Source organism: Manis javanica, chromosome 11 (assembly GCF_040802235.1).
Source record: "Manis javanica isolate MJ-LG chromosome 11, MJ_LKY, whole genome shotgun sequence".
NCBI lineage: Eukaryota > Metazoa > Chordata > Mammalia > Pholidota > Manidae > Manis > Manis javanica.
In genome coordinates this window covers 70,476,649-70,494,169 of record NC_133166.1, presented here as the reverse complement: position 1 = coordinate 70,494,169, position 17,521 = coordinate 70,476,649, and the positions used below count along the sequence as shown (strand labels likewise).

General features: G+C 38.8%; 1 protein-coding gene across 9 annotated transcripts in view; it reads right to left on the bottom strand.

The window, feature by feature from the left end:
• The window catches only part of DISP1 (dispatched RND transporter family member 1), a 261,301-nt gene that overhangs the window by 77,956 nt on the left and 165,824 nt on the right, over positions 1-17,521 (bottom strand). For 5 of the 9 annotated variants that reach the window (XR_012122728.1, XR_012122729.1, XR_012122730.1 and 2 more), the window contains one exon: positions 9,098-9,617. Coding sequence is in view for 1 of the 9 variants with exons in the window: in XM_037008900.2 (XP_036864795.2) it covers positions 9,098-9,617 (520 nt within the window). In the remaining 8 variants the exon portion in view is untranslated. The remainder of the gene's footprint in view (positions 1-9,097; positions 9,618-17,521) is intronic. The other 4 variants (XR_012122734.1, XR_012122732.1, XR_012122735.1 and 1 more) reach the window with 1 other exon arrangement.

Here is a 17,521-nt window from a genome sequence, read left to right as displayed (position 1 = left end):
GTGCAAAGAAGTATTCAGTAAAGTTGTTGATAATATAAATAAATGTAGAAAATAGGGAAGCAATTCTGGAAGCACACATTTCACAATAACATGTGACATACACAACTGGACACCACCTTCCTTTGCAGTCACCTTCAGAGTCTATGTCTGCTACAAATTGATCAAAAGGCTCAAATTCTTGAGAAAAAGTTCTAAATACGAAAAATTTCTCACATGACATTCCACTTTCTTCTACAAGTTTTCTTGATGGAAAAACATGGCATTTTTATCTGTTTGTGTTTTAATGTCACTCTATTTAAAGTTGTAAGTACACATGAGTCTCATTCCTTTAAAATCTGATCACTGGGAAATGCTAAGCCAAAGCCCTAAAAATATTGACATGCCTGCCTATTGAATGAATTTATTTAATATTTTGTGAAGTTTTTTAAAGGAGGGATCAGCTTCAAAATGTAGATCTATCTCATTTCACTTTACAATATATAATTTATGACAAAAAACAGTATTTAGAACCATAACATTTCAAAATCAACCACTTATACAATTTAATACAAAGTGGAAAGAATTACAAAACTGGTCAGGCAGCCCAGTGCTGTCATGACAGACCTCCTAAGAAGTGGGTTTGGTGAATGTTCTTGCCATAGTTTTATAGCTGGAAAACTTTTGCATCTGATTGAAAAACCAAGACACAAGCTGCAGAGGACTTCTCCCCATGTCTTGCACCCCTTCTCCATCTTTCTCTTCCTCTCTTTTTATAGCAGTGAAACTAGATAGTGTCAATAGTATCTGAAACCTGATAAAGAGAAAAAGGTTCTATTACTTAATCCCTATCTGGATCTGACTTTTTTTTGTATTACTAATGAACAATTACATGAGCAACATTATGATTACTAAATTCACCGCATTATCAAGTCCCCACCACATACCCATTACAGTCACTGTCCATCAGCGTATAAGATGATATAGAATCACAACTTGTCTTCTCTGAGCTATACTGCTTTCCCCATGTCGCTTCCCATGTAATGTGTGCTAATCGTAATGCCCCTTTTTTCCCCCTTATCCCTCCCTTCCCATCCATTCACCCCAATCCCTTTCCCTTTGGTAACTGTTAGTCCATTCTTGGGTTCTGTGAGTCTGCTGCTGTTTTGTTCCTTCAGTTTTTTCCTTGTTCTTATACTCCACAGATGAGTGAAATCATTTGATACTTGTCTTTCTCCACCTGGCTTATTTCACTAGGCATAATACCCTCTAGGTCCATCCATGTTTTTGCAAATGGTAGGATTTGTTTTCTTCTTATGGCTGAATAATATTCCATTGTGTATATGTACCACCTCTTCTTTATCCATTCCTCTACTGATGGACACTTGGGTTGCTTCCATTTCTTGGCTATTATAAATAGTACTGTGATAAACATAGGGTGCATCTGTCTTTTTCAAACTGGGCTGTTGCATTCTTAGGGTAAATTCCTAGAAGTGGAATTCCTGGGTCAAATGGTATGTCTATTTTGAGTTTTTTGAGGAAGCGCTTTCCACTATGGTTGAACTAATTTACATTCCCTCCAGTAGTGTAGGAGGGTTCCCCTTTCTTCACATCCTCGCCAACATTTCTTGTTTGTCTTTTAGATGTTGGCCATGGTAACTGGTGTGAGGTGATATCTCATTGTGGTTTTAATTTGCATTTTTCTGATGATTAGCAATGTGGAGCATCTTTTCATGTGCCTGTTGGCCATCTGAATTTTGTCTTTGGAGAAGTGTCTGCTCAGATCCTCTGCCCATTTTTTAATTGGATTATTTGCTTTTTGTTTGTTGAGGTGCATGAGCTCTTTATATATTTTGGACATCAACCCCTTATCATATCTGTCATTTATGAATATATTCTCCCATAGTGTAGGATGCCTTTTTGTTCTATTGGTGGTGTCCTTTGCTGTACAGAAGCTTTTCAGTTTGATGTAGTCCCACTTGTTCATTTTCACTTTTGTTTCCCTTGCCGAGGGAGATATGTTCATAAAGAAGTTGCTCATGTTTATGTCCAGGAGATTTTTTTTTTGAGGTATACCAGAATTTATTGTAACATACCCAAGAACTGCTTGTTAAGGGTTCAAATTAAGGGAACATAAAACAACCTCTACTTTACATTGAAATTGCTGTGTTAAAATTAGATTTACCAAATGGTTGAATTAAGATGTAATTATTAGCATTACCAAAAAATTTAGTCACTCTTCAAAAGCACTCAGCACAGGGCTCCCTTACACATCATTTAATGTACATTTAAAATTGTGTTTGATAGATGGGAATTACATTGACATACAGTTTTCCAGGAACACAACTTTTATAGAAAAAGTAAGAACACCGAGAGTGCTTTGTTTAAGCCATGCCACATGAACACCAAGGTTCTCTTTCAAGGAGCTTATAAACTAATGAAACACAAGCCACAGTAGCCAAATAAGACTATAGGTAACAGTATGAGAATTTGCTTCACACAGTAGGCTGGGTTCACCCCAAAAGCTATTTTCATGCACAGGCCAGCTACCTGTTTTTTTTTGTTTTGTTTTGTCTTTTTTTTTTTTTTTGAGAGGGCATCTCTCATATTTATTGATCAAATGGTTAACAACAATAAAATTCTGTATAGGGGAGTCAATGCTCAATGTACAATCATTAATCCATCTCAAGCCTAATTCTCGTCAGTCTCCAATCTTCTGAAGCATAACGAACAAGTTCTTACATGGTGAACAAATTCTTACATAGTGAATAACTTCTTACATGGTGAACAATACAAGGGCAGTCATCACAGAAACTTTCGGTTTTGATCATGCATTATGAACTATAAACAATCAGGTCAAATATGAATATTCATTTGATTTTTATACTTGATTTATATGTGGATCCCACATTTCTCCCTTTATTATTATTATTATTTTTATTTTTAATAAACTGCTGAAGTGGTAGGTAGATGCAAGATAAAGGTAGAAAACATAGTTTAGTGCTGTAAGAGAGCAATTGTAGATGATCAGGTGTGTGCCTATAGACTATGTGTTAATCCAAGCTAGACAAGGGCATTAAAACATCCACGGATGCAGAAGATTTCTCTCAAAACAGGGGGGGTGAGGTTCTAAGCCTCACCACTGTTGATTCCCAATTTCTCACCTGATGGCTCCCTGCAACTGTGCCTGTCTTAGGTTGTTCCTCCCTTGAGGAATCTTACCTGTCTCTGGCTACCAGTCATCTTCCGGGGCCATACAGGGAGATGTAAAGTTGGTAAGTGAGAGAGAAGCCATATTGTTTGAAAAGGTTAGCTTTTTACTTCATTGCAGATTTATGCCCTGTGGCTTCTATGCCCAGCATTTGTCTTGAGGTATCTACCACTTGGAGGAATTATGATACTCAGTAAATTTGATATGAGGCATGAATTCTATTTAAGGATTGTAATTATCCAAGAGATTTTTGCCTATGATCTTTTCTAAGAGTTTTATGGTTTCATGACTTACATTCAGGTCTTTGATCCATTTTGAGTTTACTTTTGTGTATGGGGTTAGACAATAATCCAGTTTCATTCTCTTACATGTAGTTGTCCAGTTTTGCCAACACCACCTGTTGAAGAGGCTGTCATTTCCCCATTGTATATCCATGGCTCCTTTATTGTATATTAATTGACCATATATGCCTGGTTTTATATCTGGGCTCTGTAGTCTGTTCCATTGGTCTATGCATCTGTTACTGTGCCAGTACCAAATTTTCTTGATTACTGTGGCTTTGTAGTAGAGCTTGAAGTCATGGAGCATAATTCTCCCCCACTTTATTTTTCCTTCTCAGGATTGTTTTGGCTATTCAGGGTCTTTTCTGGTTCCATATAAATTTTAGAACTATCTGCTCTAATTTGTTGAAGAATGCTGTTGGTATTTTGATAGGGATTGCATTGTATCTGTAGATTGCTTTAGGCAGGATGGCCATTTTGACAATATTAATTCTTCCTAACCATGAGCATGGGATATGTTTCCATTTATTTGTATCATCTTTAATTTCTCTCATGAGTGTCTGGTAGTTTCCAGAGTATAAGTCTTTCACATCCTTGGTTAGGTTTATTCCTAGGTATTTTATTCTTTTTGATGCACTTGTGAATGGAATTGTTTTTCTGATTATCTCTTTCTGTTAGTTCATCATTAGTGTATAGGAATGCAACAGATTTCTGTGTATTAATTTTGTATCCTGCAACTTTGCTGAATTCAGATATTAGATATAGTAGTTTTGGAGAGGATTCCTTAGTTTTTTTTTTTTTTTTGAGAGGGCATCTCTCATATTTATTGATCAAATGGTTGTTAACAATAAAATTCTATATAGGGGACTCAATGCACAGTCATTAATCAACCCCAAGCCTAATTCTCAACAGTCTCCAATCTTCTGAAGCATAACGAACAAGTTCTTACATAGTGAATAAGTTCTTAAATGGTGAACAGTGCAAGGGTAGTCATATCACAGAAACTTTCGGTTTTGATCACGTATCATGAACTATAAACAATCAGGTCAAATATGATTATTCATTTGATTTTTATACTTGACTTATATGTGAATCCCATATTTGTCCCTTATTTTTTCTTAATAAAATGCTGAAGTGGTAGGTAGATGCAAGATAAAGGTAGAAAACATGATTTAGTGCTGTAAGAGGGCAAATGTAGATGATCAGGTCTGTGCCTATAGACTATGTGTTAATCCAAGCTAGACAAGGGCAACAAAACATCCACAGATGCAGAAGATTTCTCTCAAAACGGGGGGAGGGGTGAGGTTCTAAGCCTCACCTCTGTTGATCCCCAATTTCTCACCTGATGGCCTCCCTGCGACTGTGCCTGTCTTAGGTTGTTCCTCCCTTGAGGAATCTTACCCGTCTCTGGCTAACCAGCTGTCTTCTGGGGCCATACAGGGAAATGTAAAGTTGGTAAGTGAGAGAGAAGCAATCTTGAAAAGGTTAGCTTTTTACTTCTTTGCAAATTTATGCCCTGTGGTTTCTATGCCCAGCATTTGTCTTGAGGTATCTTTACCACTTGGAAGAATTATGATACTCTCCTTAGGGTTTTTTATGTACAATATCATGCTCTGCAAACAGGGAAACTTTGACTTTTTCCTTGACAATCTGGACACTTTTTATTTCTTTGTTTTGTCTGATTGCTGTGGCTAGGACCTCCAGAACTATGTTGAATAAAAGTAGGGAGAGTGGGCATCCTTGTCTTGTTCCCAATCTTAAAGGAAAAGCTTTCAGCTTCTCACTGTTAGGTATAATATTGGCTGTGGGTTTGTCATATATGGCCTTTATTATGTTGAGGTACTTGCCCTCTATACCCATTTTCTTGAGAGTTGTTATCATGAATGGATGTTGAATTTTGTTGAATGCTTTTTCAGCATCTATGGAGATAAGCATGTGGTTTTTGTCCCTCTTTTTGTTGATGGATTTTTGAATGTTGTACCATCCTTGCATCTCTGAGATGAATCCCACTTGATTATGACGGATGATCTTTTTGATATATTTTTGAATTCGGTTTGCTAATATTTTGTTGAGCATTTTTGTATCTATGTTCACCAGGGATATTGTTCTGTAATTTTCTTTTTTTGTGGATTCTTTGCCTGGTTTTGGTATTTGAGTGATGTTGGCCTCATAGAATGAGTTTGGGAATATTCCCTCCTCTTCTACTTTTTGGAAGACTTTGAAGAGAATGGGTATTAGGTCCTCACTAAAAGTTTGATAAAATTCAGCAGTGAAACCATCTGGTACAGGGATTTGTTCTTAAGTAGTTTTTTGATTACCAATTCAATTTCCTTGCTGGTAACTCATTTGTTTAGATTTTCTGTTTTTTCCTGGGTCAGCCTTGGAAGGTTGTATTTTTCTAGAAAGTTGTCCATTTCTTCTAGGTTATCCAGTTTTTTACCATATAATTTTTTATAGTATTCTCTCATAATTCTTTGTATTTCTGTGGTGTCCGTAGTGATTTTTCCTTTTTCATTTCTGATTCTGTTTATGTGTGCAGACTCTCTTTTTTTCTTGATAAGTCTGGCTAGGGATTTATCTATTTTGTTTATTTTCTTGAAGAACCAGCTCTTGCTATCATTGATTCTTTCTTTGTTTCATTCTTCTCAATTTTATTTATTCTCTGATTTTTATTATATCACTCCTTCTACTACGTTGGGCTTCATTTGTTTTTCCTTCTCTAGTCTCATTAATTGAGTTTAGAGTGTTCATTTGGGATTGTTCTTCTTTACTGAGGTAGGCCTGTATTGCAATATACTTCCCTCTTAGCACAGCTGTCACTGAGTCCCACAGATTTTTGTGGTGTTGTATTATTGTTGTCATATATTGCTTGATCTCTGTTTTTATTTGGTCATTGATCCATTGGCTATTGAGGAGCATGTCATTAAGCCCATGTGTTTGTTGGCTTTTTTGTTTTCTTTGTGTAATTTATTTCTAGTTTCATTCCTTTGTGATCTGAGAAAGTGGTTGGTACAATTTCAATCTTTTTTAATTTACTGAGGCTCTTTTTGTGGCCTAATATATGATCTATTCTTGAAAATGTTCCATGTGCACTTGGGAAGAATGTGTATCCTGTTGCTTTTGGATGGCGTGTTCTGTAGATGTCCATTAGGTCCATCTCTTCTAATATGTTGTTCAGTGCCTCTGTCTCTTTGCTTATTTCTGTCTGCTTGATCTGTCCTTTGGAGTGAGTGGTGTGTTGAAGTCTCCTAAAATGAATGAATTACATTCTATTTTCCCCTTTAATTCTGTTAGTATTTGTTTCACATATGTAGGTGATCCTGTGTTAGGTGCACAGATATTTATAATAGTTATATCCTCTTATTGGACTGACCCCTTTATCATTATGTAATGTCCTTCTTTGTCTCTTGTGACTTTCTTTGTTTTGAAGTCTATTTTTTCTGATACAAGATACAACTCTGCAACTCCTGCTTTTTTCTCCCTATTAGTTGCATGAAATATCTTTTTCCATCCTTTTACTTTCAGTCCTTGTATGTCTTTGGGTTTGAAGTGTGTCTCTTGTAGGCAGCATATAGACGGGTATTTTTTTTTATCCATTCGGTGACTCTATGTCTTTTGATTGGTATATTCAGACCATTTACATTTAGGGTGATTATCAATGGATATGTACTTATTGCCATTGCAAGCTTTAGATTCATGGTTACCAAAGGTTCAAGGGTAATTCCCTATGTAACTATGTAACAGTCTAATTTAACTCACTTCATATGCTACTAGAAACACAACCTAAAGGTTCTTTTTTTTTCCCTCCTTTTTCTTCCTCCTCCATTCTTTATATGTTAGGTATCATATTCTGTACTCTTTGTCTATCCCTTGATTGACTTTGGGCATAGTGATTTGATTTTGCATCTGCTTAGTAATTAATTGTTCTACTTTACTGTGGTTTTATTTCCCCTGGTGACATCTATTTAGCCTTTGGAATACTTCCATCTATAGCAGTCCCTGGTTCTGACTCTTTTCAATAAATTGAGATATGACTGACAGAAGACATTCTAGTCTCAGGTGTTCACCATGATGGTTCAATATTTGTACATATTGCAGACTGATCACCACAGTAAGTCTAGTGAATATCCATCACCACACATAACTATACATAACTACAGAATATTTTTTCATATGATAAGAACTTTAAAGATCTCTCTTAGGAATTTCACAGTATTATCATTATTAATTAATTTTAGGGTTCCAGAACCCAAGAATAATAGAGTTTTGTTGGCTATAATCACCATGCTATTCATTATGTCCCCATGACTTATTTACTTTATAACTGAAAGTTTGTACTGACTCTTTAAATGAGTCATTGTATATTGTATGCATGAATTTACTACATGCATACAGTGGATTACTGCTACAAAAAGGAAAACTAATACACACAGCAATTAGAGGAGTCTCATAAATGTTATGCTGAATCCAAATTGCCAGACATGAGAGAATATATTCCATATGACTCCACTCATAGGAAATTTTAGAGCAGATAAAACCGATCTATGTTAAGAGGACTGCCTCTATGGGGACTTGATAAAGGGAGAATCTAGTAACCACAATGTTGCTCACATAATTGTATATTAATGATACCAAAATTATTTAAAAACTTAAAAAAAAAGAGGACTGCCTCTAGTGATGAGGGAAGGAATGATAAAAAGGAGGCATGAGGGACCTTCTGGGACAACTGGACAGTCCCCATCAGCCTGAGGTGTGCATTATGATAGCACAGACATCTGTCGACACTGAGGAGCCTGTACACTTGAGAAACCTGAACTTCCCTGCACATAAATCACCCCTAGTTAAACAAGAATGCTCTCTTGTAGCTCAGTTAAAGCTTTTTGTCACCTAAAGATGTGAAATAATACTTGGCCTTCACAAAGTTCTCAGTATTTTATAAAATATATTAACATTTCTCACCTGCAGCATGTGTGATTTAACTTCCCTGTGAAAAAAACAGCTGGAAATCACACATAAGAGAAAATATGGGCAGAGATGGGAAAAATGGCAACGATATGGATTTTTCTAGTACTTTTTAATCTGCCTGACCTGAAAAGGCTTTACAAAACATGTCTTCGAAAGTCCTCTGCTTCGGACTTCCAGGCTTCATCTGCTGTGAAGGAATCGCTGCTTTCGCCTGATCTCAGTGCACTACACCATCACCAGAGCCTCAGGGATAGAAACTGTGAGCAACATCATAAGGAAGCAACTGGTTTTGCACTTTTTCATCAAGGTTGACCACTACCAATTAACAGCAAATAGAAGACTCCTGTTTAGGCAGCCTCATCACAAATATATCTGCCATGATAAAATAAAAATTGCTAACAATAAAACCTTTAACTGCTCAAAGACTAACAGGGACACCCAGCCAGCTCCCAACAGGCAGAAATGGAGGAAGCCTAGTTGACCAAGAAGCCAACAGATGAAATCAATATAATATTACCTCATTGGCAGTTTAATAGGTTTCACACAATCCACATAATTGCATTTTCTTTGTTTCCTTTGTCTAACATGTTTGCTCTCCTTCTCCTTGTCAGCACAAGCAATCGCACCCACATGGCATTACTGAGCAAAATGCTGGAGCACCCACCTTACAATGGCTGTGAGCTGTTGCACAGGCTGAGGCTGTGAATGGCCAGGCCACGGATGGTGCAGGCAGAAGGGGGAAGAGGTCTGTAGACAGCACACAGTCTGATACACAGGTGAGCAGCTTGGGCGGAGAGCTGCAGAGTGCTGTGGGGTCGGCTGCACGCAGCACAAAGCCAAAGGCACTGCCAAGCTAGCATCGGGAAGGCTCTCCTGGTACCTGCCATGGCTAGGCAAAGGGTGGCGGCATGGGCAAGGATGGTGGCAGTGGGGTAACATCTGAGGCACTCTTTGGTTGTCTAAAGGTAGCAGGGATGGCTTCACTGTGCCATTAACTTGCAGGCACCCATTGGGACTCACTTTTGTTCTTGGTGCCTCCTGGGAGTCAGGCTGCCAGGCTGCAAGGTCTCCTTCCCAGGAGGTGAGTGGCACAGGGTTGGTAGCACCATTTGCAATGCTGCCATTACTCAGAACTACAAAATCGTTGCTCCCATTGTTAACAGCCATGCTCCAATTTCTTGACCCTATGAGAGAAAAGACAGGAAAGATATTTAAAAACAGCTCTTTAAAAATGCTGCTCTTGCAGGCATGAGGAGGGAGTGTGGTCCAGCATGCTGCCACCTGCTCCTCATTCCTCTTCAGTAGCATGCTCCAATTTCTTGACCCTATGAGAGAAAGTGATGTGAAATCATCCAGTGATAGTCGGGCAGGTAAATATGCAGAAAAGACAGGAAAGATATTTTAGTGTATTCCATTGTTCATGAATATAATATGCCAATATCAATACATACAAAGCAACTAATCTGACTCCCCTTATTTCACTTCTATTAGCCTTTTTATTTCCTGAGTTCTTTAGCAGTTTGGGGGCTATAAGCCCTTTGGCCAAGGACCATCTTTTGAGTATATTTTAAATTTTAAGGTTTTTTTCCTGAATCTCGGTTCTTCACAAGATAATAATCAATGTTCATCCCATAAGATAACTAGTATAAGAATGTAAAAATATTTTGAGCACCATAAAGGGATTAGAAGAAGAGGGAAAGCTTCTAAACTCACTTTATGAGATCAGTATTGACCTAATACCAAAACTGGACAAAGACAACACAAAAAAAGAAATTTGCAAGCCAACATAACATCCCTAATGAACACAGATGCAAAAATCCTCATAAAAATATTAGCAAACTGAAATCAACACCACATTAAAATGATCATAAACCATGATCATGAGATTTATTCTAGGAATGCAAGGATGGTTGAACATCCACAAATCAACCAGTATGATCCACCACATTACCAAAATGAAGGATAAAAATCATGAAATCATATGACCATCTCAATAATGCAGAAAAAGCATCTGACAAAATTTAATGTCCATTTATGATAAAAACTCTCAACAAAGTGGGTAGAGAGGGAACATATCTCAACATAATGAAGCCATATATGATAACACAATAGCTAATATACTCAATGGTGAAAAGCTGACAGCTTCTCCTAATGTCAGGAGGAAGACAAGGATGCCCACTCTCATCACTTTTATGCAAATTAGTATTGGAAGTTCTAGCCATAGCAATTAGGCAAAAAAAAGAAATAAAAGACATACAAATCAGAAAGGAAGAATTAAAAGTGCCACTATTTGTAGATAACATACTATATAAAGAAAACCCTACAACGCCACCAAAAATCTGTTAGAATAAACAAGTTCAGTAAAGTCACAGGATACAAAATCAATAGACTAAGCCATAATGTGCTACATATCATTAATGTTTGATTGATTGAGTGATGAAAATATTAAAAGATAGATAATGGTGCTTCCTTTAAAACCAAAAGTATGCTTTACAACGGCAGCTGAGACATCTGTGACTTACAAGACATGGCATGGGCAGGTCTGAGTTTGAAAGCTAACTCTACTAGTTACTAACTCTGAGAGCCTGGGTCAAGTTCTTATACTCCTACAGTCTTGGTTCTTCCTAGAGTTAAGTATATTTGAAATGCAAATTGGTGCAACCTTCTAAGAAAGCAACATGGCACTACTAATCAAAATTTGAAATACCCGGGGTGGAGCCAGGATGGCGGCATGAGTAGAGCAGTGGAAATCTCCTCCCAAAAACACATAGATCTATGAAAATGTAACAAAGAAAACTTTTCCTAAAATAGAGACCAGAGGACACAGGACAACATCCAGACCACATCCACACCTGCAAGAACCCAGCACCTTGCAAAGGGGGTAAGATACAAGCCCAGGCCCGGAGGGACCCGAGCGCCCCTCCCCCCGGCTCCTGGCGGGTGGAAAGAAACCGGAGCGGTTATTTATTTGGCAAGTGTTTTTGGAAGCCTTAAAGGGACAGGGACCCCGGTGCTAGAGAGGCAGGGCAGCAGGACTGGTGAGCAGGTGCCTGGGACTGGCGCCTGAGGACAAAGAATATCGCGCGTTTTTCCCTGCGGGACTGGTGGGCGGCTGCCTGAGACCAGCGCCTGAAGATGGAGGAAATCGCGTGTTTTTCCCCCCCTTTTTTTTCTTCTCTTTTTGGCAAGTGCTTTTTGGAAGCCTTAAAGGGACAGGGACCCCAATACCAGCGAAACAGGGCAGCAAGACTGGTGAGCGGGTGCCTGAGACCGGCGCCTGGGGACAAAGAAAATCGTGCGTTTTAACCAATACTAGGGAGGCAGGGTGGCAGGACCGGTGGGCGGAGGCCTGGGGCCGGTGCCTGAGGACAAACAATATCGCACATTTTTCCCTTTTTTTTTTTCTTCGCGGGTGCTTTTTGGAGACCTTGAAGGGACAGGGACCCCAGTGCTAGGGAGGCAGGGCAGCAGGACCGGTGAGCGGGTGCTTGGGAATGGAGCCTGAGAACAAAAAAAATCGCGTGTTTTTTTCCTTTTTTGTTTTTTTTCTGTTTCCTCTTTCATTGTTGCTGTTGTTGTTTTGGATTAGAGAGTGCTTTTTGGAAGTCTTAAAGTGACAGGACAGGACACTTAGACCAGAGGCAGGGAATCTGGGGATCTCTGGGCACTCTAACCCCCAGGGCAACAGGGAGCACAGAGGCCCCTTACAGAGATAAATAGGCTCCCAGCCGCTCCCCCTCCAACGAGGCTCCAACACTTTGGAGGAGCAGCCCCAGCAAGGCCAGGCCCACAGCAACAGCGGAGATAAACTCCATAGCAAACGGGCAGGTAGCAGAAGCCCTGTCTGCCCACAGCTGACAAGCATAAGCCACTAGAGGTCGCCATTCTCCCAGGAGAGGAAGGCCACAAACCAACAAGAAGGGAAGCTCTTCCAGCGGTCACTCATACCAGCTCTGCAAACTATCTCTATCACCATGAAAAGGCAAAACTACAGGCAGACAAAGATCACAGAGACAACACCTGAGAAGGAGACAGACCTAACCAGTCCTGCTGAAAACTAATTCAAAATAAAAATCATGAACATGCTGACAGAGATGCAGAGAAAAATGCAAGAGCAACGGGATGAGATGCAGAGAAAAATGCAAGAGCACTGGGATGAAGTCTGGAGGGAGATCACAGATGTCAGGAAGGATATCACAGAGGTGAAACAATCCCTGGAAGGATTTATAAGCAGAATGGATAAGATGCAAGAGGCCGTTGAAGGAAAAGAAGCCAGAGAACAGGAATGTAGAGAAGCTGACATAGAGAGAGATAAAAGGATCTCCAGGAATGAAACAACACTAAGAGAACTATGGGACCAATCCAAAAGGAATAACATTCGTATTATAGGGATACCAGTAGAAGAAGAAAGAGGCAAAGGGACAGAAATTCTCCTTGAAGAAATAATTGCTGAAAACTTCCCCAAACTGGGGAAGGAAATAATCGAACAGACTATGGAATTACACAGAACCCCCAACAGAAAGGATCCAAGGAGGACAACACCAAGACACATAATAATTAAAATGGCAAAGATCAAGGACAGGGAAAGAGTTTTAAAGGCAGCTAGAGAGAAAAAGGTCACCTATAAAGGAAAACCATCAGGCTAACATCAGACCTCTCGACAGAAACCCTACAGGCCAGAAGAGAATGGCATGATATATTTAATGCAATGAAACAGAAGGGCCTTGAACCAAGGATACTGTATCCAGCACGACTATCATTTAAATATGATGGCGGGATTAAACAATTCCCAGACAAGCAAAAGCTGAGGGAATTTGCTTCCCACAAACCACCTCTACAGGGCATCCTACAGGGATTGCTCTAGATGGGAGCACTCCTAAAAAGAGCACAGAAAAAAACACACAACATATGAAGAATGGAGGAGGAGGAATAAGAAGGGAGAGAAGAAAAGAATCTCCAGACACTGTATATAACAGCTCAATAAGTGAGCTAAGTTAGGCAGTAAGATACTAAAGAACCTAACCTTGAACCTTTGGTAACCACGAATCTAAAGCCTGCAATGGCAATAAGTACATATCTCTCAATAGTAACCCAAAATGTAAAGGACTTAATGCACCAATCAAAAGACACACAGTAATAGAATGGATAAAAAAGCAAGACCCATCTATATGCTGCTTACAAGAAACTCACCTTAAACCAAAAGACAAGCACAGACTAAAAGTCAAGGGATGGGAAAACATATTTCAGGCAAACAACAGTGAGAAGAAAGCAGGGGTTGCAGTACTAATATCAGACAAAATAGACTTCAAAACAAAGAAAGTAACAAGAGATAAAGAAGGACACTACATAATGATAAAGGGTTCAGTCCAACAAGAGGATATAACCATTCTAAATATATAGGCACCCAATACAGGAGCACCAGCATATGTCAAACAAATACTAACAGAACTAAAGAGGGAAAAAGACTGCAATGCATTCATTTTAGGAGGCTTCAACACACCACTCACCCCAAAGGATAGATCCACCGGGCAGAAAATAAGTAAGGACACACAGGCACTGAACAACACACTACAACAGATGGACCTAATAGACATCTATAGAACTCTACATCCAAAAGCAACAGGATATACATTCTTCTCAAGTGCACATGGAACATTCTCCAGAATAGACCACATACTAGCTCACAAAAAGAGCCTCAGTAAATTTCAAAATACTGAAATTCTACCAACCAATTTTTCAGACCACAAAGGTATAAACGTAGAAATAAATTCTACAGAGAAAACAAAAAGCTCACAAACACATGGAGGCTTAACAACATGCTACTAAATAATCAATGGATCAAATGGATCAATGGACAAATCAAAATAGAGATCAAGGAATATATAGAAACAAATGACAACAACAACACAAAGCCCCAACTTCTGTGGGACGCAGCGAAAGCAGTCTTAAGAGGAAAGTATATAGCAATCCAGGAACACTTGAAGAAGGAAGAAGAATCCCAAATGAATAGTCTAACATCACAATTATCGAAACTGGATAAAGAAGAACAAATGAGGCCTAAAGTCAGCAGAAGGAGGGACATAATAAAGATCAGAGAAGAAATAAACAAAATTGAGAAGAATAAAACAATAGCAAAAATCAACGAAACCAAGAGCTGGTTCTTTGAGAAAATAAACAAAATAGATAAGCCTCTAGCCAAATTTATTAAGAGAAAAAGAGAATCAACACAAATCAACATAATCAGAAATGAGAATGGAAAAATCACGAGAGACTCCACAGAAATACAAAGAATTATTAAAGACTACTATGAAAACCTATATGCCAACAAGCTGGAAAACCTAGAAGAAATGGACAACTTCCTAGAAAAATACAACCTTCCAAGACTGACAAAGGAAGAAACACAAAAGTTAAACAAACCAATTACGAGCAAAGAAATTGAAACGGTAATCAGAAAACTACCCAAGAACAAAACCTCGGGGCCGGACGGATTTACCTCGGAATTTTATCAGACACACAGAGAAGACATAATATCCATTCTCCTTAAAGTGTTCCAAAAAATAGAAGAAGAGGGAATACTCCCAAACTCATTCTATGAGGCCAATATCACCCTAATACCAAAACCAGGCAAAGACCCCACCAAAAAAGAAAATTACAGACCAATATCCCTGATGAATGTAGAAGCAAAAATACTCAATAAAATATTAGCAGATAGAATTCAACAGTATATCAAAAGGATCATACACCATGACCAAGTGGGATTCATCCCAGTGATGCAAGGATGGTACAACATTCGAAAATCCATCAACATCATCCACCACATCAACAAAAAGAAAGACAAAAACCACATGATCATCTCCATAGATGCTGAAAAAGCATTTGACAAAATTCAACATCCATTCATGATAAAAACTCTCAGCAAAATGGAATACAGGGCAAGTACCTCAACATAATAAAGGCCATATATGATAAACCCACAGCCAGCATTATACTGAACAGCGAGAAGCTGAAAGCATTTCCTCTGAGATCGGAAACAAGACAGGGATGCCCACTCTCCCCACTGTTATTTAACATAGTACTGGAGGTCTAGCCACGGCAATCAGAGAAAACAAAGAAATACAAGGAATCCAGATTGGTAAAGAAGAAGTTAAACTGTCACTATTTGCAGATGATATGATACTGTACATAAAAAACCCTAAAGACTCCACTCCAAAACTACTAGAACTGATATCGGAATACAGCAAAGTTGCAAGATACAAAATTAACACACAGAAATCTGTAGCTTTCCTATACACTAACAATGAATCAGTAGAAAGAGAAATCAGGAAAACAATTCCATTCACCATTGCATCAAAAAGATAAAATACCTACGAATAAACCTAACCAAAGAAGTGAAAGACTTATACTCTGAAAATTACAAGTCACTCTTAAGAGAAATTAAAGGGGACACTAATAAATGGAAACTCATTCCATGCTCATGGCTAGGAAGAATTAATATCGTCAAAATGGCCATCCTGCCCAAAGCAATATACAGATTTGATGCAATCCCTCTCAAATTACCAGCAACATTCTTCAACGAATTGGAACAAATAATTCAAAAATTCATACGGAAACACCAAAGACCCCGAATAGCCAAAGCAATCCTGAAAAAGAAGAATAAAGTAGGGGGATCTCACTTCCCAACTTCAAGCTCTACTACAAAGCCATAGTAATCAAGACAGTCTGGTACTAGCAGAATAACAGTGCCACAGACCAGTGGAACAGATTAGAGACTCCAGAAATTAACCCAAACATATATGGTCAATTAATATTTGATAAAGGAGCCATGGACATACAATGGCAAAATGACAGTCTCTTCAACAGATGGTGTTGGCAAAACTGGACAGCTACATGTAGGAGAATGAAACTGGACCATTGTCTAACCCCATATACAAAGGTAAACTCAAAATGGATCAAAGACCTGAATGTAAGTCATGAAACCATTAAACTCTTGGAAAAAAACATAGGCAAAAACCTCTTAGACATAAACATGAGTGATCTCTTCTTGAACATATCTCCCTGGGCAAGGAAAACAACAGCAAAAATGAGCAAGTGGGACTACATTAAGCTGAAAAGCTTCTGTACAGCGAAAGACACCATCAATAGAACAAAAAGGAACCCTACAGTATGGGAGAATATATTTGAAAATGACAGATCCGATAAAGGCTTGATGTCCAGAATATATAAAGAGCTCACACGCCTCAACAAACAAAAAACAAATAACCCAATTAAAAAATGGGCAGAGGAACTGAACAGACAGTTCTCTAAAAAAGAAATACAGATGGCCAACAGACACATGAAAAGATGCTCCACATTGCTAATTATCAGAGAAATGCAAATTAAAACTACAATGAGGTATCACCTCACACCAGTAAGGATAGCTGCCATCCAAAAGACAAACAACAACAAATATTGGCGAGGCTGTGGAGAAAGGGGAACCCTCCTACACTGCTGGTGGGAATGTAAATTAGTTCAACCATTGTGGAAAGCAGTATGGAGGTGCATCAAAATGCTCAAAACAGACCTACCATTTGACCCAGGAAGTGATTCCAGTCCTAGGAATTTACCCTAAGAACGCAGCAATCAAGTTTGAGAAAGACAGATGCACCCCTATGTTTATCGCAGCACTATTTACAATAGCCAAGAATTGGAAGCAACCTAAATGTCCATCGGTATATGAATGGATAAAGAAGATGTGGTACATATACACAATGGAATACTACTCAGCCATAAGATGTGGAAAAATCCAACCATTTGCAGCAACATGGATGGAGCTGGAGAGTATTATGCTCAGTGAAATAAGCCAAGCGGAGAAAGAGAAATACCAAATGATTTCACTCATCTGAGGAGTATAGGAACAAAGGAAAAACTGAAGGAACAAAACAGCAGCGGAATTACAGAACCCAAAAATGGACTAACAGTTACCAAAGGGAAAGGAACTGGGGAGGATGGGTGGGCAGGGTGGGATAAGGGGCGGGGGAGAAGAAGGGGGGTATGAAGATTAGCATGCATGTGGGGGAGGGAGAAAGGGAGTGTGGGCTGTACAACACAG